Genomic DNA, 25,712 nt, shown 5'->3' on the forward strand with positions numbered 1-25,712 from the left:
CTCTCTGAAGAAGGGTGAGACTCCAGGGTGCCAGGACTGCAGATTACCAGCTTATTCAGAGGTGTTTTCCATTTCTATTAACGATACATCAAACTAAGCTGCACTAACAGAAAGATCACTGTGAAGTTGACTCTCAGCAGTGCCACCATAGGAGCATATCATAATTGTAAGAACTCCGGTCAATAGCATTATATATCCACTGAACCACTAAGGACATTAAGCAAACACTTTGAAGAGATGAGAAAAGATTCCAGTTGTCCTGAGCTTCCCACTCTCCGACCGCAAAACCACGCTCTCATATCAAATGGGGAATGAAACTCGAGGGACATTTTAATCCTGCACCCCTGCTCTAATTAATAATCCTACTTTATCAATATTTGATGCAGCTGTTATTGTGTCTCCTCTCACCATTGTACTTTTCATAGAATGCTCTGAATTATGCTGATCTGCAGCAGAGCAATAGCAATGCACTCCTTCCAGAAATCACGGCATCTCCTTTCCTGGTACAGCGCCTTTCCAGAACTCCGTGCTTCATGACTAGCCTATGAGATCGGCAGCTATAGCATAAGCAATCAGGTAGTAATTTATGCAAGAAGATATACTGACGCACTCCTTAATGACACCTCTGCTTCCTGGCCTGCTACATCACCATTATATGGAAAAAATACATCATTTCCTGAAAACTGTACCAGTGCATAGGTGCTGAGCACACCAGAGGACAGCCGTTGTGTATACTGGCACGGAGAACCACAATTAATACAGTACAAAAGCAATGACAACAATAAAAGCTTATAGGGTTTTTTTCAAATTAAAGTGTTGAGGAGGGGGGGGGTGGACTACCCTGTGCTAAACATAACAGCGATGCCCATCCCTCACCACGGAACCTTCGTTCAGCTCACACAAACCCGTTCCATGAGTCCATGAAGAGGCGTGCCGCGGCGGTCCTACTCCCACGCGGCCAGGGGGTGAGCGCTGCTGCCTGGCCGCTCGCCTTCACAGCTCCACGGGCGTGCTCCCTCTCGGCTCTGCGGGCGTCACTGCAGGTGCAGTATCTCCCCGAACAGATGTTGGCAACATGCTCGGGAATATTAACTCAGCCATTGAAAGTGCTTAAGCCGATGTGAATTGCTTCAGTAAAAGGCGGCTCAGGAACAATTACATACAACTACACGAGAGGTAAAACATTCCACAGCCCAGCTCTCATGCTTTAAAATGCAGAAGCCTCTTTGAAAAATAAAACACGTGCTCAAAATTCTCCATCAACGCAGAATCACTGGGATTAGTTCCTGCTGCTGAAGAACTGGGACAGCGGGAGAGGCAGTACAAACCCATGGATACAGAAAGGGCTTGTTCTGTACGTTCTTTGGTCTCTCAATTTCTGCGTATTGTACCTTTCATCTACAAGGCATCTTATTTAAAACGAACAAGCAAAATAAATAAATAAATAAATAAATAAATAAATAAAAGTAAAACAAACATTTAAGAGAAGAATAACCTTCTAATAGAAGAGAAACGCTTAGCTTGTGCACTTTTTTGGTGCTGCCCAGCTTGTTTCTCTACAGGACAACCATTCTCAAAGCAGAGGCAGGGCCCAAAGCATGGCAACCTACTGGAAGGTTCAGACTTCCCTGTCAGGCCCCACGTTTCTCCAGTCCCAGCCTTCTATTGCATTGTGCCATGTTGGTATCTAACATGCAAGTATCAATCCATGAAAAAATGCGAGGGAGCAGAGAAGCAGATCTTCATCCCAATAAAAGGCTGCGCGTTAGTGGCCTCCCTGCCTGAAGAGCAGTTACTATTTGTAGAAGAAAAACAGGAAAAAAGTACTTAGACATGCCCAACCGCCTGTCATTAGAGATTAATCATAGAAGTATGGCATTCCTCTTCCCTAGTTCCGTAACGCAGTATCAGGATAAAGACAATTTCGTCTCCCATTAGTGAGGGCAAAAAGGAAAGAAAGAAGTGGGGATGAAGGAAAAAGGAAACCAGTCACAAGCAGGTTCGGGACTCCACATACAGAATGTATTTTGTGCGTGCGTGCACATGTGTGTGCATGCGTGTGTATCCCCAGCCTGTTCTGTCCAGAGGGTGTACAAACCTGTAACTTCACCTGGAAGAGAGCCCCCAGGTGCCAAGAACAGACAGGATTTCTTGGGCTGACATTCAGCACAGAGCCCAGAGGAGATTGAATTTCTATGGAGGGCAAGGGAAAGGGCTGGAGTGCACAGAAATCACATCGAAAAGTTTGTGCAGCTTTAGCTTGTGGAACATAAAGGCAGAGATATTAAAATAGGAAGGTTAAAAGAAAAGTAACAAAGAAATGTTGAGGTGTTCACAGGACAAGGGGTAGAAGTCCAAGTACCAGAAAAAGCCTGCTAGTTACTGAAGAGCCTTCTACACGTACCATCTGACTCAGAGGCCAGAGAAGTAATTAAAGATCCCTTGCAATTACAGCAGGCTTTGGTTCAGGCCCACAGAGACTACGCTGCCAGGAAGCTCAATCCTTCCACATCTCAGTAGATCATGACAAACATTAGACTGCCAAAGGTTGTAAAAATAACTGAGAGACAGAGCAAGGCCTGAATAAGCCTTGTTCAATGCATTAAAACTACCAGATAATGTAAACTTTGTGGGAACTTTTAATCTCATCTGTTCTGTCTCTAAAGAGAAGAAAAGACATGGTTGCATTTATTTTTTTCACAGTAATTATACAAGCACAGTACAGCAAACAGATGGAGGTGTCATAAGCAAAGTGTGAAAAAGGAAAGGAAAAAAAAAAAGAAAAAAGTGAGAGTCCCACTGCTGGAGATTATCATGCTGTGAAGTCTTGCTTGCAGTGATCTGTCAGGAAAATGGCTCAGCTCCCCCAGGTCGGGACAAGCAATAGGATAAGCCTAAGTCCTTAACCTCGGAGGGAAGATGCCCCGGGATGGACTGGTTCGCCACTCCAGAAAGCGGGGCACGGCACAGCACGGCACAGCATGGCATGGCACAGCACAGGGCAGGCCAGGCCAACGGTCAGCCAGCCAAAAAAAACAACAACATGGAAAGTGAAAACCTCCTCTAAGTGGAAGGAACTAAATAACTGATGTTATCAACACATCATGGAAAAGCCTTAATGATAGCCACGTGGACGATAAAGACTATGGATCTCCACCACAAAATACAGACACAAGTTTTAACTGAGCATTACAGATTTTGAGGGACACACTGATTTATCTGTGAAAAACATGACAAGATGCTACAATTTAGTCTGTTTGCAGGAAGTCCTTTGCTAACGCCACTGTAAATGGTCACTTGTTCAACTAAAGAACACTTATGCCATGCAGTATATAAGGACATTAATTTTTCAATTCTGCTTTTGAATTATGTTTCAGGTATTGATTTTACCTCCTGCTCAACATAACTGATGCTTTCTTCATAGTTACAGCCTAATCTTCTGGTGCTCGGACCAGAGAGAAGCAGCATTTGCCACATCTTCATCAAGTGTCTGAACAGTTGTTTGTTTGTTTGTTTAAACAGAATGTTCTCTGAACAGATCTTCCCCACGCTAGTCGATCCCCAATCCCAGCAGCCAAAACAAACCAAAATATTTGGCAATACTGAATTGTTCAAAGAAACAAGGCTTTTTTCTGTTCATAGGTGTCTGAGTGGGTTGTGAAAGCAGAGACATTAGTCACTCAAAATAGTCTGTATCCAATCACTTTGCTTGATGGTGATTAAATATAGAAAATGTTACTTGTCCAATGTTTGAAACAGCAAAGCCCAGGGCACCTAAAAATGCTTTCCTTAAAGAGCCCTGTTCCCAGCCCAGCCCACTGAGTCCTGTAACGGGAGCCAGTCACAAACCTCTGCTCCAAAGGGAAGAGAACCAGAACAGAAAGGAAGTGAGGAAGTTCAAGAGGCAGGACTCTTCGTTCCTCTTCATCTCCTATGTAAGCCACTCTTTGTTGCAGACCGCTATGAGACAACAGATGTTACACACTCTTCTACTACCTAGATGCTGTTCCTAGGAGGGGTGCTAGTCTAAGTGGTTCAGTACAGAGTTCTTTACCGTTTCTGCAAGATCTTTACACTTCAAGTGGAAAAAAAGTTAGGGCTTTTTCCTAGCTTTGAAAATGCTATACTTCGGACGGTCCCCACTTCTTCAACATTCGACAGGAAAAGGCAAAGCAAAGCACAGACACGGCAAGCACCATCACTGTCTTACCAAGTAATTTAAATACACACGAGTAAGTGTTGCCTTATAGTCCTTTAATTATGCATTGCATCTGAATTATGTATTGAACAGAGGGCACACAGGAATTCTGGTGGAAAAAAACATCCCTGTGCAGCAATGTCTCCTCACCCAGGGTAAGAGAGGAACGTGCCCTACTATGGGATCGCTCTGGCTGACCGGGGTGCTGCCACTCCCAGGGACAATCTACATACCTGTTCTCACTGCAAGAAATTGACTGCAGCCCTCTCAGAAGAAAACACATTGCTGGTGAGCAAAAACCTTCTCCTATATCCCGCTGTACTCTTATTTTGCCCAAATTCTGTTCAAGAATAACGTAACACATAAGCACTTTACACCTATAAGCCTGCAAGGCCTAACCTGTTCACCATGCTAACAGCCTCTCTACTGTAGATGCGAACTGTTTAAATACAGAATATACATCATGCTTTTCACATCAGACAGTGCTTTTACAACGTATGCCAAACCCCAGAACCGTTCAGATTATTTTGGTACTTGATCTAATCAGTAGTTTTACTATTCTGTTGAAAAGCATGACTGCTGTTGCTATTCTAATTCAATATTTACATCTCTGCCATTTTCTGTGAAGGACAGAAATGAATCAGCTCTCATAACGTTCATATAATCTAGTTCTACTGTCACGTGGAAACAAAAGTCTTTTTCTTTCCCAGTGTTGTCATGTTAGCATTACACACACAGTGGTGATAACACCTACATTAATCACTGTATCAAGTTCTCCCTAGAATGAATCTGTAAGGACCGTACACATACACAAATGCTCCATTTAGCATAAGGACTCCCATCTCTGTTCTATCCTTAATCCCCTCCCCTTCTTTCCATTTCTTCTGTTTTTCATATTAAACATATAGTTGTAAGATTTACATAAATTAAGACTGTTTACAGAAGTGGTAATAGATAAATGATTAACCCTCTGAGACAGTTTTACAGGTTGATCTCTCCTCGTCCATTTCAACAGTCAGACATCAGCCAGAACCATTCTCCCCACCCTGCTGCCTCTCCAGATTAGGCCTGTACCTTGCGCTGGGCAAAATACCAAACACTGCTCCCCCAAAACAAGTTTGAAGCAGAAAACAGCAGCTGTCGGCTTCAGACACGGAGTCAGACATGCAGGCTGGTCTTTGTTTTGTGCTGAGAAAAACTTCTGAAACTTCAGGTCTACTTTTGCTTAAAGAATCTGCTTTTGTCTTCTCCTTAGCACGATGCCCTTCTTCCCTTGAAACCATGGCAGTGCTGGCAGGCTGAGCGGCGCAGCCCTGCTGCCAGACCTCCTCTGGCTGGGGCCAATGCTGGGCAGTGATACCCAGCTGCCACTTGGTGGCAGAGGTTAGATACCATCACTACATTCCTGGTTCCCAAGAATGCATCGTGCATGCTTATTCTCTGCTCAAGGTGACTCTCATGATAATTTCTTGCCGCCGCATTAATTACTATCCATATTTATAGACAAATTAAAGATTCAAACAAACATTTATTCAATTTATCACTTCGAGTTGTAGTAGAATAAACCGTATTAGCTCGGGGGTTCATGGTAATTTAACACATCCATTTTCTGCCTCCTCTCTGCGGCAGCACGTCTCACATGAGTGAAAACATCAAACAGCAGCAGCTATCTTTGTAAAAGAAAGAGCATAAGAAGTTCTGAACCACCAAACTGTTTGCTGCAAGTCACAATGAACAGAAAATGGATTTCCTGCAGTTATGAAATTAAGCTTGTTCCACACCCTCCTCCAAAAACATCGTGTCTAATCTTTAAGTCTTTAGCAGATAATTCAATTACTACTTTACTGAGAGCAACTGTAAGCACGGTGTGTGTTCCTAACCGTGACTTCTTGCACAACGTGAATAAACAATATTCTACAACCAGACGCTGCTGCCTGCTTCATGAGACCTAACTTATCATTCCACTTCCGAGGAATATATATATATAATATATATAATATAATAATATATATATTATATATATGCTGCAAAAATTTTTGATTCTATGGCCACAACCTTCTTTCCCCTGAGAGGAGCAACCCCATGACTTCAGTGGCTTTGCCCAACAGGGGAGGAAGGGAGCGGGCCAAGGGACCTACCTGAATTTACATGACATTTCCCTTTCTGCATCTGTGTTTTCCCCTTTTTGTTTCAGAATCTTTTTGAAACCATCACAACACTGTGAAACTCATAAATGCACACAGCGATAACTATCCACCTGATCTATAAGTGAAGGGGATCAGACAACGTTTGCAGGACTTTACAGACAGACCAAGCTGACCACTGAGCTGAGTTTATGCCTAACTTTGGCCACAGGACTTTCTGCTCCCTTTACTCCTCTCTACCCCAGTCTTGCACTCCACAATAATTCCAACGGCAGTCAGAGACAGTTACACACACGGTTCCAGAACATCCCTGCTGACATGCTGCAAGCCAGAATGCTTCCAACTGGACTGTATTTAGTGGAGTAGGATTAAGAAAAAGGCTCTTTAAGGCCAAGTCACTTTTGTCAACTGTTTTTTTTTTCTTCTGACAGGAATCTTTGTACAGATTGTACAAGTTGAAGTTCAGGACAGAGTTTATAAACCACAGGCATTTAACCTCAGAAATAAATAACTCAGCCTCCTGAATAATGATAATTTCACCTAACCATAGCTGTTACTGTTTGTTTAGTCCACACAAACAAACTCTGATCTAGAAACACTGACATAATTAAAGATCATCTCAGTATAAACCATTTCATAAAACTTTAATTAAACTTCATCTAGCTGACTTACCAGGTTAGCCAAGCTGGCTCTGTGTATACCAGCTGCACTTCATCAAATAGGAGTGCTCTATTTACAAAGTATGCATTAATCCAAATATTCGGGGCCTCTCTGACACACTAAATGATCGCTGAGAAAGGGAGCATGAAAACATCAAGATGTTTTGATACTGGTAACTTTCAGGCTCTAGAATAATTATTGCTGCTACTGAAGATGTGTTAGCTTTCCATCTACAAATAAATATGAGTTAAAATTCAGAGCAGACTAACTGTGTACACGTAAGAGAGAAACCAACTATTCTGCATAATTCTCAGATTCACAACAGGAGTAGTTACTGCAGGGATCAAACATGCTATCTACCAAACTTCCACTAATTCAAAACTATGTCACCTGGAATATTATTTTTACATCCATTACACTAGTATCTTCCAAATCTAAGTCACAGCTGTCAAAATGGTGAAATCTCCATTTGCCTCTTCTTTAAGCATAGGTGGGGAGCTGGCATAACTGGTGTCCCTGTATTACACCTAGCCCTACTTAGAATTGAGTTTTCCAACCCATACGTCAACACCTCTCTCCAGAAACACCTATCTCCCACTCAACCAAATAGCTTTTCCAGTCTCTGCTACACCCCTCATAAAATCCCTTCTAACACAGCACACCTTCATTCTGCCCCGAGTATTCCAGGCTCGCAGTGCAGTTTGGACTATTTCCCTTCCTCAAACCTTGTGGATTCTTCTGCCTTTCATGTACTTAAGCACTGATGTTTCACTAATGCATCTTTTGATTTGCATTTCTCCCATGTTTTTGCTAGACCAGACACATGCAGCATGCTATGCAGCTTTAAAAAAAGCATGTAAATCTCCTTAGAATGGCTCAACAGCATAACAGACCATATGTGGCCCTGGTACACGGGCCATGCTCATTGTACTGCTACCTGCTGAGCACAGCCGCCAGCGTTCAGAGCACTATAAAAAGGGCATTACTGTAACGGTGACAAAGACAGTGAGCACTACTTGTACAGCGTCTAAATGAGCCATACAGGCTGGCATTTGGAGACTGGCAGTTCAGGTATTTTGTTTTTTAACCAGATTTCTAACACCATTCAAACAATAAAATGCCTGAATGAATCAGTTTTATTCCTGAGGAAGCAGTCTATGATTTCAAGCCCTTTTGCAGAAAGCACACCTGGGTGCTTCTGACGACCAGCATGATGACAAGCCTTCTGCACGGAAAACTGGAGAAGATCAAACTGTACTTGCTTAGAAATCATTCTACCTTTACAGGATTTGAACTATACTTAGACTGCTGATGCCCTGTTAGAATGGAGACAGAAGCAGAGTTACAGAGAGAACAGGACAGCTTTCAGGGGAGGGCATCACTCACAAACCGAAGAAACAGCTCAAAACGGGCAAACTGCTGGTACTGGTTCTTTCCAAGTTTTAGACTACTGCAGGATTATATTTATATGTAGGATCTTCGATTATATTTATAAATAAATATTTATAGTATATATATATATATTTAAAAAAACAGCCCGTGTTATGTACTTCTACTCTTTCCCTTTAAATTTTCCACAGGACGTTGGTTTTTTTAGCTGCCAATTCTGTGACCTTGCTGGAAGTCACCAAGCCAGAGATCAATTAGTGAGTACAGAATAGAGAAGCAGCATTGACTGCATTCTGCCTGTCCCTTGGGAAGAACAGCTATGCTTCAGGGTAAAAGCAGCACAAACCTGGAAGATTGTTATCCAGTGGGAGTGCTGATACTCAGGCTGGTTACTAACTGCAGGATGCAAAATGGAGGACGGAAAGGATACAGGAAAATCTCCTCTTTCCTTTGTCTTCCCCGTTTACAATTTTCCAGTAATTTAAAAATGGTTTAGTTTTACATACAGCGAATCCTTGTTCCACTAAATATCTACAACAAATACACCATGCTGGTTTCAAGCTATGAGTGTTTGTTAGTGCCCCATAGGAAATTATCCTTTAAAAGCATTTTCTGCTTTTCACACATCTCACTTAATCACTTAGCAAATTTGTGAGAAGTTAGCCTGTAAAGATTAATTGTGAATATGCAAAAAGAAATTAAAAGAAACCTTTACTGAATCTCAGAAAAGTTTTCCTGGGTTTTATTAGCAAAGGAAGAGTAACATTATCAGTAACATTTAAGCATGATTGAAATTGCTAAGAAGATTCAACTGTGGACTGTCCTATAGCTGTATTCCCAGTATTACACGAACTCCAGCTCTTTAGTATTTAAATCAGTACATAAATATTTCACACAGAACTTAGCCTGCGATAAGCCACTTGCCTTGTTACTACAATGTTACAGCAGTCTGTCAGCTTGCCTTAATTTGCAGGCAACTATCATGCGATTTGTGTGATCCACTGTTCTGTGCAGCCCCTCAGAAGGAACCTGAGAGATCAATAGCCCTTAAATAAGTAATCAGATGAGCTAAAATCATTTAGGTTATCAAATAGCAAGTGTGATGAATAAAAACCCATAGCTCCATGAACATCTGTGTACAATACGATTTTTACATTCATTTGTTGAGTTAAATGATAGGAAGGCTGCCCACCGAAGCGTAAGAGGCAGAACTGCTAAACAGTATCCAGAACAGGAAAAAAAATAGGATAACACCACGTACCTACATCAAAGCTACTTGGTACGTTAATCGGAGAAAAAAAAGAAAGAAGATATAACAAAAGCCTTCATCCTCCCACTCTATTGGATGACAATCTGAAATTGAGGACTTGGAATCTAATCACAGAATGGGTTGGGCTGGAAGGGACCTTTAAAGCCCATCTGGTTCCACCTCCCGCCAGCCCAGGCCGCCCCCAGCCCGGCCATGAGCCCTGCCGGGGACAGGGCACCCCCAGCTCCTCGGGGCAAACCTGAGCCATGGAGCAAAGACAACACGCAGCATGAGGCACGTCTACACTCACAGATGTGCTGCACTAACAACGAGAAAATGAATGTAAAATACACTCTAGTGAAAATACAGCAGCATAGCTGCTTGGATGTCTCAGGTTTGATCTATTTTACAGCACCTACCCTACTCCAGCACGTTACCCTGTCATCCCTAGAGGAGGTACCTGCCCCACTGCCTTACCCCCTTACAGAGACGGCTTGTCTGACTTTAAAATCCTTTACTGTCTTCCCTCAAGGAGGCCTCCAACCTGCAGTTTCTTCAGCCTCAGCAGGGAAATTGGTCTTCTACATTTTTAAACATTTCATTCACTTATTTCCACATCCTTACACAGTAACTCCACCTTCCACATCTATACAGGCTCCTGCTTCCTCAAAGTGTCTTAGAAGAAGAAAAAGTTTCCTTCCCATATCTGGTTGGAAGACTCTAAATTACAGCTGATTAGTCTGCTGAGACTAATGACTTAACCTGACCACTTCAGGCTTGCATTTGGGCAGGTAAACCCTGGGAGCTTCTTTCCTGCTGTGTGATCGTCACGGGGGTATCTGCTCTACCAAACACTTTGGGCTGCCCCGAGGATCATCTTTACAGACTGGGCTCAACTTTCCCTTAACGGGGAAATCTGATACACTTCAAAATTGATGGTCAGCATTTCAACCTACATAACTCATATGACGCAGACACACAAATCTTTCTGCGGCTCCAGCAGCACACACAACTCGTTCGCTAGTAAAGGCTTACGGAAAGCTCCAGCTACCGCATACTCTACATCTAGACAACATCTTGGCATATCAATCAAAGTTTACGAAATTTTGAGGTAGACACCTAATGTTTGGAAGATGACCCGTATCTGTTGCAGATCTCTCTCCATTTATCACTTTATATGACAATACCAGGTAGTTAAGCAGCAGCATTCCGGGTAAATATTCTCAAATATTGACAGGCTGCTTCTAGTTTATACAACACAAAGAACACATCGAAATATCATGGAAAAGGTAAAACATTACAAAGTATGTCTTCTCCTGTGATTCTGGATAGAGGGAGATACATACATATATATATGGATGTATATATCTCAGTATTCATTTCTCAGATCTAGGTTTTGGTGTACAAGACCACATCTGTTTGCTCCGGAAGTTCCACTCCTCAAAGATGAATAAACATCAGAAACTGCTCTGTCCCCATGCTGAGCTCCTGGATTTGGATAGCACTGCATTCAGGAAATACTCACACCAGCCTCAGCAAGGCCAGGATTTTATGCCAAGGGTACAGCCTGTGAACATTTTCCAAATGCTATTGAATTCTTGTTGTAGTCTCACAAATTTTTTAATGATGTTGTAAAACTACTGCATTATAACTGCAGTTCTCATTACAGCAAGACTTTTAGAGCAGACTTCTGAGCGTGGTTCAAAGCTTTTTATTTTTGTCTGACTACTCTTATTCCTAAGAATTCTCCACTTTCTGTTGATGAAAATGAATCTTGGTAAAAGCTTTTTTCCTCTGCTTTGTTTTTTATTATGACTGTATTGCCAGCTGCACTCACACAACTCTGACTCCAGCTCTAGGCTTCAGGGTCATTGATGGACACTCAGCTATTGCTTTCATCAAAAAATACAGACTGCTATAGACAAAAACAGATATGGGGAGAAGAAAACATGCAGTCACAAAACAAAGGAGAAAAAAAAAGCGGCACTGAAAACAAAAACCTTTTGTACCAGAAACAGATTGAAAACGGAAAGAAAATTAGCATTTACGAATGAAAAAGCCTATTCACTGTTGACGTTACATACAACACCCGCGGAGATGGAAGCTGGGTTTATTTTTGATAGCAATACAAACATTAAAGATAAGCCACAAGCATTTAGAAAAATATGGGCGCAGTAGAAAGGCTCATGTGATGATAGATATTTTGCTTTTAATCTTGACCTGGAAAACCTCTTGTGTGACAGGGTCTCTTTACAGGGGAGGCACAGTCCTGCCCGGTTACTCTGACTTAGTGATAAAAAGGCCACCCAAGTCATTGCTACTTTGGGATGATGGCAGGTTTTCTGTCCTAAACTTCAAAGATAAAGGAAAACAAAAACAAAAATAATGCAATATATCAAACTAGGGACCTGCACTGAACTCCTGTCTTCCTTCCTCTTGTCCAATCGCATTCTTCCCTGAAGGTCATTACCCTGACAACTGTATAACCATTTATCTAGAAAGACACAAATTTTCCTCCACATGTACTTGAAAATATTCATCTGCACACACGACAGGTGAAAGCACTTCCTTTCACGATAAAAGACAAATGTTAGAAGTCAGATCATGTATTAACACCCCCTTTCCCAACGCAGAGATATTAAGGATCAGGAGACTTCAGATGATCACTTAGGGCCTCACCTTTATCAGAAATTTCAATTAAATGCTCATTTAAGGATGGCAATACTGTTTGTTTCCAGCACTTCCTACTACATAAGGCATGCTCTGCAGCTCAGATCAACGCTCCCGTGTGGTGTGGCGCTGTGGCTCTGGAAGTGGCAGAAGGAGACACCGCTTGGAGGACACTTGTGAGCTTGGCCACTCCTCCCACGGCCTGCCCTCTGTTTTCCCCTCAAGGTCCACAGTTGTCGTATGAGTGATGTCAAACACCAGGAACTACTGCTGCTTCTCCTTGCCTCTCAGTAGGGGCTGACATCATACTATCGGCCAGAATTTGATAAGTTCTACCAACTTGCAGAAACACTTTGAGACAAGAATTAAAATTACTTATTTTTTTTTGACCTATGTTCACATGTGACCACATACGCAAGTGATAAGCAATATTGCAACAGTCCTTCCAAAGAGTTCTCTTTCCCCTCTTGGGGGGCACTACAGGTATTTCAAGAAAAGTATTAAGTTAACTACATAGTTTTAATTTCTCAGGAAACACTCCTGGAATACCTGCCACAACAAAATAACCTCGGCAGAAAACGCGTCTGCATATGCACACTCAGTTTTAAAGCCAGCTGTTCACTGCTCTGCGTTTTGTCATGAGCACCAGTGGAAAAGTTGGAATTACAGGTTCAGCAGCTGCCGAGGGGTGGTGAGGACACAGGGGGACTGAAGGCAGCACAGCCCACCGAACCAGCTAGATGTCGGGATGCCCAAGACTAGCTACACCGTGCTGCATCCTAAACAGCATCTATAAAGACAAGATTAAAGCACCTTTGGTTCCAAACAGTTCAGGAAGCTGCTGATGTGCAGGTTCACTACAGACAACTTCACCTGGGCTGGTTCGAGCCAAACAAAGGAGTAAGGAATGCAGTGATGGGGCCAGACCAAAGGGACTGACATGCCGAGTGCTGGTACAGCGTACAGAAATTCACTTGCTAATAGGAGGAACACTGCAGCACAACGCTCTGCATAGCTAAGACATCAAACAAAAACGTGGAGTTGGAAGATTAACAGGTAGAGTAGCACAGACTGGAATACGCACTTTTTTGTTTTAACCTAGACCTTTGTAGTTTTTAATAACTGATACAAAATAGCAAATGACTCACTAATTGCACTTCTAAATTGTAACCCAACCTGGAATCAATCACACATGGCATAGCTTCTGTTCTTATTTGAAGCTAAATCCACCTCAGTGCATGCAGTAGTCTCTAATAATTGCATTAGTCATAACCTGAAAGTGTTTCCCACTTATTTGGTTCCAGTTCTGCTTGCTTTTCAGGCTGATCCTCATCCCTATCGCTAAAAAGATCTCTGAAATGTTACCCCACAGAGCCTGCTCTGGGACCTGAAGAGCACTGTGGCACATTTCACTGTATGATTTCTCCCCTCAGTGTCTAATTTTCCTCCAGTATAATTTTATCTCCTTTGCTTCCAGTCCAAAGTCAAACAACTATCGTTCAGGATTGCACAAGATACTAGCGAGTAACCTGTCAAACTCTTAGTAATGACTTAGGTACACAAAGAACTGCCAGATTCACACGTACCGTCATTTGTTTTGCAGCACAGATTTGAGATTTTTAAGTACCCTCTACCCCCAAAAGTCATCTGTTTGATGCTCTCCCTTCTTCTGAGATGTTGATTTTTCCCTTCCTGCACTCCAGACCACTCCCACAAATTGACTACACAGGTATTGAGCTTTCGATTTTAGCGCAGATTTGCACAAATATTGGTTTTAATATCTGCACAGTTGCCCTACAAAGATAGGGACTTTTTTTTATATGTTTACCTTTCAAGACTACAGCTTCAATCCACCCTCCATCTACTTTATGCTGCTTAAATTATAACCCTTTAACCTTCACCTTCTGCTCTTTTTTTTTGTTTCCTGTAGAAGCCAGATGACATCATGACTTTCCACTTTGTTTCCTGTATCCTTTGGCATTCTACTTCCCTTTGTTACTTTTCTCCTTACAACCAAATACGTAAGATGTAACAATTGCTCTAGACTCTAATAATTGTTTTACATTATATGGAATTGTTTCTGACTTCATTCTTATCATTAAGGATGAGTTGCTTTGTCAAACTTCAAGATTTTCTTCAAAATACTTCGCATTTGCAAATCATCATCTTAACTTATCACCCTTCTAAATCCAAGTCTCCCGTGTGGAAAGAATTCAAACACTGCCAAACTTCAAAGCATGCAAACGGTCACATTAAATGTCATTACTCCCACTGAAATTAAAATTAAGCACATTAAATTATTTGGTTTTATAGATTAAAAAAAATGTAAAGTCATACAAGCTCATTTTCAAATTCTTTTTTTTTTGTTATTTTTTAGTTCTTAGAACCTTAAGAAACTAATTTCACATATATAGTTTTTTTTATGAAGATTTCTAAAATATATGCCTCAAATAGTTTTTTTTTTTCCAATTCAAAGTCTGTCCTCAGATACTTTTGCACAAATCCCATTAACTTTGGTACATACATCTAAAGGCAGAATTTGAAACCTGAAAAGAACTGGGTCACTGGACAATGGCAAGTCTCAAAGAGAGATTTCTTTTCTGTGTTATAACAAGAGAATGCCTCTTCCCTCAGGCACTATGTGAACATGCCCATTTGTCTGTAAACAATACCAGACACTTGAAAATTGATAGGTTACATTTCATCCTTGCTCATGTAGGATTTTTCTCTTTACTATAGCTAATAGCCATTTAGTCCTCAATGTAGCATTTGTAGCTGATGCTAGATCATCCAAATACACCGTCCCATGGGGCTGCCTCACATGATCTCAGTGCCTGGTTCATTCCAAGCTTAAAACCAGTAACTATCAACACCGTCTTGCAATGAGTTCCTCTCTTTTTCTGTCTTTTGTTTGGTTGGTTTTGGTCCCCATGAGCACGGTTGGTCATATATACCAACCCCCTCCTTTCCTCTATTTTTTATTTAATACTGGTAATAATATGTCTTTATCAGATATACAGAATGCAACATAACCACATATGAGATCTGCAAGCTGTAAAATCAGTCTTGGCATGGATATTTTTACAAGCTAATTCTATATTAAATGTCTCAGGGACATAAATAGAAAAGTTCAGTCACTTACTCAGTGTGCTCTGCATTAACACCTCAGATCTGTATGTTGTTCCGTATAACTGGTTATATTCCATTATATACTTGTCACAGTACAAAATCTACACAGCACTTCAAGTCAGACCATCCTCAGCTAGCCTGACCATTGAGGTGAAAGAAGAAATCGCTGTGCAGTACTCAGAAACAGATTGTGAGTTTCCTTTCCATACTCACTTTTCCTAGAAAGTTCAGGCTTGCAGGAATCATCTAAATCATCAGTGTCTTTCCAGAAAAAAAAACCATCATCAGTCTTTCCAGAAAAAAAAACCATGTTACATACTAATGACATATACTTTGTATTTTCAAAGATAGTGTCACCCTTTGGATTTGCTTCTGCTCACAACCATGTTCCCAGTTAGAGGACAGTCTTCTGTAGTGAGCACAAAGCTTGGAATACTAACCCAGACTACGTGACTTGGGCGTGTTACCTCTGGCAAAGTGCTTCACCTAATTTTTTGTCTCTGTGTCTCTACAGCCTTTGTGATTCCCTCAGTTGTTTAGGGGATGCTGGGAAAATTCAAGAATACCAGATAATATTCTGGCATCCCCTTGACACCACAGCCTTGCATAGAAGCCTACAAACTATCAGCAGTTCAGTTGGAACAAGCTAGGCCTCCCACTACATGTAAAGTTATTCATGCACGTGTGTTTTCTACTTCCACTGCAAACTGCTCTTTGGAATGAACGTTACTGCTTATCTTCAGCACTGCAGAATTCCTAAAACTACCGCCTTTTACCAAAGTTCCCTCACAGGCTGCTTTAGCACAGCATGTTGCACGTTGATTAGTTTGGCGTGGCACTCCCCAGTCAATTGCCTTTCATCCTTCCAGCCTATGCAAAATTGGTTTTGAAAAGTGTGAGAAATTATATTACATAGTACGATCGCCGTGAACTAATATGTTCAAAGCTGAGCCTGAAAGGCACTTAAACTAGAAAACCTTACAGAAATTTTGAAGCACTCGTGCAAACAGTTCTGGAAACATTCGTCTCTTACATTGATCCTGGAGTGCCAAGTCTTGAGGGGAAAAAATAATATTTTTGCACAAATTATAGGTCAAATATCCTCATTTGAGGCACTCAAGTGTAATGATTTTGGCAATTTGAATGTTGAAGCAGAAGCACTGAGGTTCTTTGAAACACATACCAACAAACAAGCAAAAATCCCAGACCCAACCTTCCCTCCTCATACCTAAAGGTTTCGGCATGCTAGCGCTGCTCTGAAGCGTCTGAAGCACATTACTTGAACTCTCTCCTTGACTTCGTATTAGTGCCCGTGGCAGATGGAGCTCTAGAACTGTCAGATGCCTCGGGTTGGAAGAATTATCATAGGGCAGCTGAAATCTAACTCGAACCAGGAACGCGTGCCTTTGTCTTGATTTCTAGAGGAGAAAGATGTAGATTACTGAACGCTGCATTGCTTGTGGTGCCCAACCTGCCTAGGCTCACCCACAGAAGTCTTGATTTTAACGGCCTCTGACGCCCACTGAGGGATCCGTGCGGCGAACAACCCCCATGGTGACCCTGCTTCTCAGCCCAGCTTAGCCCACCGCTCCCTCCTGTCGTGCCGTGCACCACGGCTTACAACCACGAAGGGAAGCGCCGGGGCCTCACCTCACACCTCACCCCCGGGCCGGGCCCTGTCAGAGCCGAGCGGCCGGGCGGGGACAGGACGGGCACGGCCCCGGGGCCAGCCCCCACAGAGGCGCCCTGAGGCGGGGCTGCGGCGCCCCCCGCTCTGAGGGGCCGGGGCCGGGGCTCGCCGCGCACACCTGCGGCCGCCTCCGCCAGGCCCCGCCGCGCCGCTTGCGTACCCTGCGCCCGGCACGCCAGCACCTACGCCGTCGGCTACGCCATTTGCGCAACGGGAAGCCTCTCAGGTGCAGCGCCCGCCTCGGCGGCGTTACGGAGAATCCGTAAGGAACACTGACCTCTTTGAGGGGCTTTACGCAAGTGGCGTGCCGAGGTGCGGGCTCGGCCGCTCCCGCCTCGCGCGGCCGCGGGAGCTCCCTGAGGCGCCGGGAGCGCTCCCCGCGGGCGGCGGCTGGGGCTGACGCGGGGTACGTGAGGGGCAGCGGCCGCAGGTAGCGAGCCGGCAGGGCCAGGCCGAGCACCTTTACGTCAGCCCCGTGAGGCTGCGCCGGGCCGCCGCGGGAAGGGAGGGGAGAAGGAGGCGGCCCGGCGGGGCTCCGCTACGCACTCTGCGCGGCGGCCCGGCATCCCTCTACGCCGGCGGCGTAAGGCTCCCTCTCAGGTGCAGGCAGGGGGCGGGCTCACGTTGCCCGGCAGCCGCAGCCTATGGGGGCGCGGGGCGCTGTCACGTGCCCGAGCCCCGCTCGCCGCTGCGGAGCCGGAGGAGCCGGACGGGGCCGGGCCGGGCCGGGGGCTGCGGCGGGGCCGGGGCCGGCGGGGTGAGGGGGGGGGGGGAGCGGGAGGGGGGGGGGACGGGGGGCCGGTGGCGGGGCGGGGGGGGGGGCTCCCCGCTACCCTGAGGGGAGGCGGGCGCCGGGCACCGCTCCGCCCACTGCACCGGGCACTGCGGGCAGGAGGCAAGGGCAGGACGGGGGCGGCGGGGCCGTTAGGGACGGGGGGGCCGTTGGGGCCGTTAGGACCGGTGGGGCGGGGGGGAGGTGGGGCGAGGTGAGGCGAGGGGAGGGGGGGTGATGTGAGGGAAGGGGGGGGCGGCCGCGCGCCCTGAGGGGCCGTTAGCCCGGGGGGGGGGGGCTGGGGGCGGCCGGCCTGAGGGCGGCGTGGGGCCAACGGGCACCGGGAGGGCGGGGGGGGGGCCGGGGGGGGCGGCCAGGTACGGAGAGGTGCGGGGGGGGCGGCCCCGTTCCGCTCGGCTGAGGGAGCCCGGCCTCGCCCCCCCCCCCCCCCCCCCCGGTGTGTCCCCGGGGCCGGGGCCCCCCCCCAGCGCCGCAGCCCCCCGGGGTGCGGGAGGTGCCGCCCGCGCCCTGCCCCGCTCTGCCCCGCTTTGGGGGTTTGGGTTTGGTTGCTCTTTTTTTTTCCCCTTTCCTGGCTTCGCCCTGCACTGGGTGTTGCGGGTTGTGGAGCCGCTGCTTGGTGTGGAGGGGAGAAGTTCCGAGGGGCGGCCGGGGAGCTGCTGGAAGGGTGCCGAGGGGAGCCAAACGCGAGTTCTGTATGGGAACAGAAGTGCCCGCTGTCTGGCCAAAGGGCTCCTTGTTGATCCCACGGCCCTGAAAACGGTGCTGTGCGATCCCAGAAGGGATGGGGAAAACGTCCTGCTCCAAAGAGCCCCCGCTCCAAAGGGCCCATGCACAGAACAGAGCATTGGAAGAGCTGGTAAAATGGTGGAGTTGGGATGGGTCTGAATTTGCATGGTGGTGTCCTACAGACCTTTCATTTTCCTTATGAGGCTGAGGATACTTCTTACAGAAGACTTAAAATTTCTGAGCGTGGTTAAAGCGAGGAGAGACTGAAGTGGACACCGTTGTCAGGTGGTCGTAACGTGACGTAAGGTGTTTCAGATCTCCAGTTCTAAAAAGTGCTTGCACGACTGTAACGTAAATCAAAATAGCTGTGCTTACACAGCTGTGTGTCCTAGCGAGCGTCTGAAACCGGGTAAAGGCAGAAAGCTAACCTCATTTCCTTCACTCGTGCAGAATAATTTTCCGTTCTTAGAAAGAACAGGGCAGGAAGGACTCTGAAAACTTTGGTCTTACTGTATTTTGGTTTTGAAGATGTGATAACCTCTTTTTTTGGAGACCCAAAGGAAGCAACTGAGGAGGCACAGAGGGCCTAGTGTTTGCAGGAAGGGAGAGAAGATGGAAAAGTGCTGCCTGTGCTGGGGGAGCAGGGGGAGGCCTTGAAATTATGAGAGGGAAGGTTTTGGGGAGGGAAGGGGTAAGGCCTGTCTGTGTCTGTAGAGGTTGTATTGGTGTTTTCCTTGACATGCGTGCTGGTTGCTTGCAGCCTCTCAGAAAGCAGACGTGTTCTCCAAGAATGTGAATAGTTCGCCTCTTAGATGGACCATCAAAAGTGTGTAAAAGATGGCTTGAGGTTATTTCCCGCCAGCCTGGAGAAGAAGAAAAAATAGAAGGCCATGTCAGCAAACGGGCTGGCTGTGACTTGTACTACATTCCTGGTCATTTTTAGGAAGTTGGACTCTGGAAGTTCTTGGCGTGTGTCATTTTGTCTCTCTGGAACTTTCCAATCATTTTCCTCAGCTTCACGTTGGCGTAGAATGAAGGGAGGAACAGGGAAAAGAGTGGGTACGGATCGCTAACGGTCAGGTTTTAATATTTTCTGTTTTCTGTTTCTCATTATCTTGTCGTTGATAGCACAAGTCTAGTGCTGTTTTCACATTCCTCGTAGAATCTTGTTCTGGCAAAGTTTCTTAGTCCTGTTTTATAAAAGGGCTGTTCGCCCACACCGATCGCTGTTATTGAACTATCGACAGTATTGTCATCTCCTCCCAAAGAGGATGCTGAGGAAGCACCAGGTCTTGCTCCCAAGGGTTCACGGGCTAAATGGAAGGTAGGAATCTAGGACTGAATTTCTTGGAACCGGAGGAAGCTTCTACCTAGAAATACCCGTGTGTTTGGGTGAGCCCCAGCTGGTGACTGGTACGAAGGCTGCTGAATCCAGCCCTGTGGCTTGTCCTAGAAGATGGAATTCCAGTTGCTTCTGGTGGCTGCTGGTGTAAAACCAATTGCAAGTGAGAAGAAATGGTAGGCAAATGGAAAGGTGTAACACAAGATGGGCCGCACGTGTGCAGATCCCTACAACAGTCTTGAGCTAGCTAAGCAATCGTATAGAAAGCCGCTGGGAAGAGAGGAGCAGTGTGAGGGCAAAAGGCATGCCTTCCGTAAACATCAGCGGAGAACTGAAACTCGGGTGCATATGCGGAGCTCGGGAACTGGTTTCCAGCTTGTGAGCAGAGTCCCATGGGTGTTCATTCGGTAGCAGTGATGCTTAAGGTTGCAGAGCTCTTTTCTTTTGAAGCCACTCTGTTCCTCAAAGGTCTGTGGCTGGGCAGGCATTTTTTTTGAACTGTCTCATCTAAAAAGTGAGTCCTGCTGGGGGAGGGGGGGGGGAAGAAAAGGAAAAAGGGGAGGGGGGAACTAGTCCAGACTGCTTCGTCTTGTGAAAAAGCCTCACTGCAGAATCATAGAAGCTGCACTTTTTCCACGTTGCTTTGGAAGCAGCTGAACTTTGTAACTTGGCATGTAAATAGAGCTCTTTGAAGAGCACGTCCATGGCTGGAAAGAAGGGAGAGGGAAATGCCCTGGCTGGTTAACAAGCTTGCGTGTGTGTAAAACGCCACCGTGAGCGTGCTCGCTGACGGACCTGTTAGAACATAAAGAAAAGTTTTCAGGGTCTTGTCCTTGGCTGTGGTGATGTGCGTAAGCACGCTGGCCGCTTCTAGGGGTGAGTATAAATACGGAGCTGCAAGAAAGCGCAGGCAGTTTGAGGATTTCGATAGCTTGGGCTGGATGAGGACGAGTACCTGGAGCCACGGAGGGGAAGCATCCCCGAGAGGTGCCAGCCGTCGTGGGAGACGCTCGGAAGGTGCGCAGGCCGGGGTCCCGTCTGTGCCGTACAGGCCAGCTGGCAGCTGTTGGTGGGTTAGGGTTTAAGATAAATGTAGCCATGCCAACAGAGGACTTGAGCACAGCATTTTGATTTCTGTAACTTATTTTGTATCGAGGTCAGGGAGAGGAGGCTTTTCTGTTCTGACAACATATGCATGAGGAGCACTTGGCTGAGGCAGTGTCCTGGATTTGCTGTAAACTGAGTAATATTGGCAAGTGAAGGTGATTTTACTGCTGTATATGCAGCAGCCATGAAATTAAAGGGAAAAATCCTGCTTAAAGCAACGTGAAAATTACAGTTACAGATTTAAATGGCAGAAAAATGCAAATCTCAAACATTTCTATAGGAATCATAGTTTTACTGCGTATGTTGTACTTGCAGCGTGCGCTTGGCAAATAGAAACTTAGCACTTGATATTTAAGGATAGAGAAGCCTGTGCTGCCCTACCTGAAAATATTTGCTTCTATTTTTATTAAAAGCAATGATTAATACAAACTACAAGACAAGAGACAATATTTTTTCAGTTGTCCTTTTGCATTTCTTGGCAGTTGTATAGTTTTTCCTTCTTATGTGCGAGTCTTTCGCTGTGCAATGATGACAGAAAACACAGATAGTGGCGCATGCACTGTGTCAACTCCCAGACAGTGTTTCTATTTAGCCTTTTCAAAAACCTTTAAATTGATGTCCCTTTAAGAAAAAGCATGCACAAGAGTTGTTACAAGTGATATGAGTGAGTTAGACTTCTTGCACTTTGTATTTTTGGACTTTATTTTGTAGCTACATTACCTTACGTTTCTGGTCCTTTAACTTTAAACATCACGGAATGAAGGAGGATTTGGACCCCGCTCCATGTTGGTCTGTTGCCTTGTATTCATATTTCTTCGTTGCAATGCATATACTGACCTTTCTGTTAATTTCCTGTGCAGTATAGGAATGTAGACAAGGTGCTGGGTATAGGAGAAATGTTACAAAAAATTCAGAGTATGTGGTTTGTTCTGCTGCTACTGAAAGGTATGTAAAGCATGGTACTGGGCTGCTCCCTCCCTCCTGCTCTGCCAGCTAAAAGCAAGAATTGAGCCTAATCCTACGCGTGGATTTTCCATGCAGCCGAGCAAGGCTGCTCTGTTACTGGGCCATCTGCACATCTGCTGATTGGTTTCTCAAGTAGTAAAGACCATGGATTATTAAAACCCATGCCCTCATTGTTTTACTTAATTGAATTTTTCCATAGCTAAGCAAAATTTTTCTCTTTCGTAGTAAAATGTTTTCTTAACGTGCTGGCAAACTACAGGTGTCTACAAGAGGAATAATCTTAGGGAACCCAGTTGCTACCTCAGTTTAGCAGATCTCTCGGTTTGGGGAAACTTAAGTGATCCTGCTGCACGGGTTGAATTAAAGCAGTGCTCTTATGTTGTGGCTTGGCATACTGCTTAAGAGCCTCAAGATGCTACTTGTGATTGACATAACAAAATGTAAATTATATGCTGTTTTACTAGGCTCTAATTTATCTGTCGTAAGGTTTGTGTACCAATAGTACTAAGCTCTTTTTACAGCAATGCTTCTCTTCCATTTAATATCTGCATAGGGGAATTGAATTACTCTTAATTGTATGCTTAAAAATAAAATAAAATTGGGGCATGTCTGGCTATCATAGTAAATTAAATTTTGCTGCTTCACATTCTTATTGTGCATTTACTTTAAATTGACTTTATTGAAAAATTAAATGCTTGAATAGCTGATTGGGAACACCACTCTCACTAGTGGTGGTCAAGAGATGTCACAGAACCTGGTGAAATCTTAGAAAACAAAATCCATTAAGGTTTTAGACCTTGAATTTCCCGATGTAGTTAGTGCTTCGAGAAACGAAGCAGTGACTGAAGCTGACCGTGACGTTTGACTTAAATGAACTCAGTGGTGAGGAGCTGCCACTGCCTCTCAGGCGTTCGTGTCCCGTAATAGAAGCAGAGAAGCACAAGTTGGTTTGGGAGGCCTTTACTTCTCTCCTTCCTCAGATTCCTGGGAGGGGAGACACTTTCACTAAAGGCGTTTCTTGTTTGACTTGTAATACAGCAAAGCGGAGCGTTAGCATAGTTTTAAGTGTTGGGCCCGGAGGTGTTTTTAGTATTCTCTGAGCCACAGGTATGGTGTTACATGGGGAAATGTTTCTCCCAAGCTATTGCATTAATTCAGATGATTATAACCTTAACCAGAGTCTTCCCCTAATCATAGCTCTCAGCTGGCAGTGTCTGTCTTCCTGGAAAAGCAAAAATGGGCTCCAGGTGAGCGTGAAGCGCAGACACGGGTGCTGTGCAGAGCTGGTTTGGGAACAAGGGCTGCCTGTTTCTACAAATGAGCCTTGGCAAAGCAGTCACAGACTTGAGGCCTGGGAGCAGGATTTTCATGGGCACGCAACACTGCTCATCTTGTCTAGTGAGATTTCACTGCAGAGTGCTTTATCCTAGTGGCAACAATACTATGAAACTGAAATATATATATATAGGGGGAGGATCTTTAGCTGTGGATTTTGTAAAGTCACAGAGTTAATCTTTGAGGAGGCATGAAAAATTTTGCTATTTGTTGCAGGGCACTGGCTTTTGTTATGAGGTAGCAGCCAAAACTTCGTTACCTCTCTACCTATTTAACCCTTCCAATAAGCATGCTATCTCTTGAATGTTCTCATCTTCCAGAAGCGTACATAAAATTGAGCAAGCAAAGAAGCCAGCATGCTGCACCCCACTGAATTTAGTTGCTGTTGTTGAAATGGGTGAAGCTTTTAAAATTGCTAGCTAGTATGTGCAGCACTAAAGAAGGCATTTAACTTGAATGGCTGGTCTTCTTACAGCCTGCTTAGCAAGACCCCGAATGGTTGTACTGAACACATCACCTGGACATTGGATGGAAGTCTACAGTTAAGGCTTTACAAGTCCATTTCAAAAAACAAATTACAGCTTGTACTAAAAAGAAAAAAAGCATTTAATTTCTCTGTGGTAGGAGATTCGGCTGTCCAGAGCTGCTGGGTCTGTGTTTCTGTTCTAGTGTGTGGCGTGGTGATAAAGGGTCCCACCGGGCAACCTTATGGAGATAAGATGAATAGAATTGGGTTGGGGATGTTTTTCCTAACCCTAGAAACAAATAATGTGTTATCAGTTGATCTGAAAGTGCTGACTAATGTGTGTTAACATTTAATCAATTTGGAGCTGAGCTGAAGGGCCAGCTGTTTATGTTGTTGATGACCCGGTCCTAGGCCTGGCCCAGAGCTGGGCAGAGGGCAGCACGCCGTGGTGCCGCACTGCGCCGTGCTGGCCTGGGGCGCTGGCTGTGCCAGCTGTGCTGGGCAGAAGCCGTGCGTTGTTCCCACAGGCGTGTACCTGGTGCTGAACCTGGGTGAAGACACAGAATCTGCAGTATGAAAATAAGGGAAGTTAATCATTTATTGCCATCTTTTATACTTCTGTGCTGTTGGAGGGGCAGGTCTTTGCGTATGGAAACCTTGCTGTTTCTCTGGCTTTGGGGTGCCGTGGTTTGCTCTCTGACCCTCCCCAGGCTCAGCACTTTGCTGCTTTCTCTATCAACTTGGCTTAATTTGTGTATGTGTAATGTGGTGATTTTGAATGGAAATAAATGGAAAGGACTCTGGAATAGGAGGGGGTTTGTAGGTGTACAGCATGTCTGCAGGGAGCTTGGTGCCAGATAGTACAAGACCACGCTTAGCCTCAGTTCTAGGCTTCTGCAGTCCCTTTCCCGAGCAATAGGTGCCGTGAGAGCTGGAGTTTCCTTGGTTTTTGCTTTTCTTTAAGCAAGCTAGCCTGAAGTCCTACCTGAGCTAGTGGCTAGATTCTGACTAAGTGAAGGAGCTTGAGCTCATCTTAGTTGCCTCAGAAAGACTTGTGACATTGCTGAACTCAGGAATGAGATCTCGGATGTAATCTCGGATATGTGCTGGAGCTGCTTGGTAAATGCTCGTGGTACAGGCTTAGAGAATTTGGCTATCTGCTCCTCTTCCACTTCCAATCCTACTCTTACTCCCTTTACGCTGATAGCTGGTTTAGGTTAACAGATGATGAGAGGAAAACAAGTGCCCAACAACTGATTTCTCCTCACCACCTGCTCTGTAGAGGAACCCATTTCTCAGGTCAGATCCTCAGAGTGATTGTCATCTCTTTCGGAGCAGCTATTTAATGTCCTAAAGCTTCATGATCTCTCGATGTTTCGATAATTGGACTTAACAAATACATTAGGGCTTCTTTGGTTACCCAGTCATGCTGTCCAAGTATTTAATCCTATAGAGACTTAATTTGTTCCTTCAAAGTGATCAGCTATGCCATTTGGATGACCTTAAAGATGGGTAGCTGCATTGCTGCAGATGTACCACTTGTTATGTATGGAACAGGGGCTGTTGTGTTGGGTGCAGAACACTCAAGCCCAGGAGAATTGCGAGTGTTCTTTCTCCAACTGGACACTGATAAAAAAAATCTTCAGAACCAGGCACAGAGCGGCACTGATCTGGTGAAGAAGTCTGGTGATTAAACTGAAAGTATTGATTATGGGAGCATTTGGCTCCTTTTCAGGTTCTGCTGTGGATTTACCACATGATTTCATTTCTTCATGTCTCAGGTTCCCCTTTAAAGACCTGAGATGTTTCCCTCTGTCACAAAAACTGTTAGTTTGAAACCACTAATAT

General features: G+C 44.9%; 2 protein-coding genes across 31 annotated transcripts in view; one reads left to right on the forward strand and one right to left on the reverse strand.

The window, feature by feature from the left end:
- Nucleotides 1–17,648, reverse strand: part of CRB2 (crumbs cell polarity complex component 2) — a 67,579-nt gene extending 49,931 nt beyond the window's left edge. The window contains exons 1-2 of one of the 2 annotated variants that reach the window (XM_048052089.2): nt 17,407–17,648; nt 16,668–16,857 (exon numbers count right to left, since the gene is read on the reverse strand). In XM_048052089.2, coding sequence (XP_047908046.2) covers nt 16,668–16,683 — 16 coding nt within the window. In that variant the 5' untranslated portion in view covers nt 16,684–16,857; nt 17,407–17,648. Of the gene's footprint in view, nt 1–16,667; nt 16,858–17,089; nt 17,243–17,406 lie in introns of those variants that run through there. The other variant, XM_048052087.2, reaches the window with a different exon arrangement.
- Nucleotides 17,256–25,712, forward strand: part of STRBP (spermatid perinuclear RNA binding protein) — a 70,884-nt gene continuing 62,427 nt past the window's right edge. For 20 of the 29 annotated variants that reach the window (XR_010826032.1, XR_010826030.1, XR_010826026.1 and 17 more), the window contains exon 1: nt 17,432–17,535. The gene's annotated coding sequence lies outside the window, so the exon portion shown is untranslated. Of the gene's footprint in view, nt 17,392–17,424; nt 17,536–25,712 lie in introns of those variants that run through there. The other 9 variants (XM_066980600.1, XM_066980601.1, XM_048052181.2 and 6 more) reach the window with 6 other exon arrangements.

Source organism: Anser cygnoides, chromosome 20, assembly GCF_040182565.1.
Source record: "Anser cygnoides isolate HZ-2024a breed goose chromosome 20, Taihu_goose_T2T_genome, whole genome shotgun sequence".
In the NCBI taxonomy this organism is placed as follows: domain Eukaryota; kingdom Metazoa; phylum Chordata; class Aves; order Anseriformes; family Anatidae; genus Anser; species Anser cygnoides.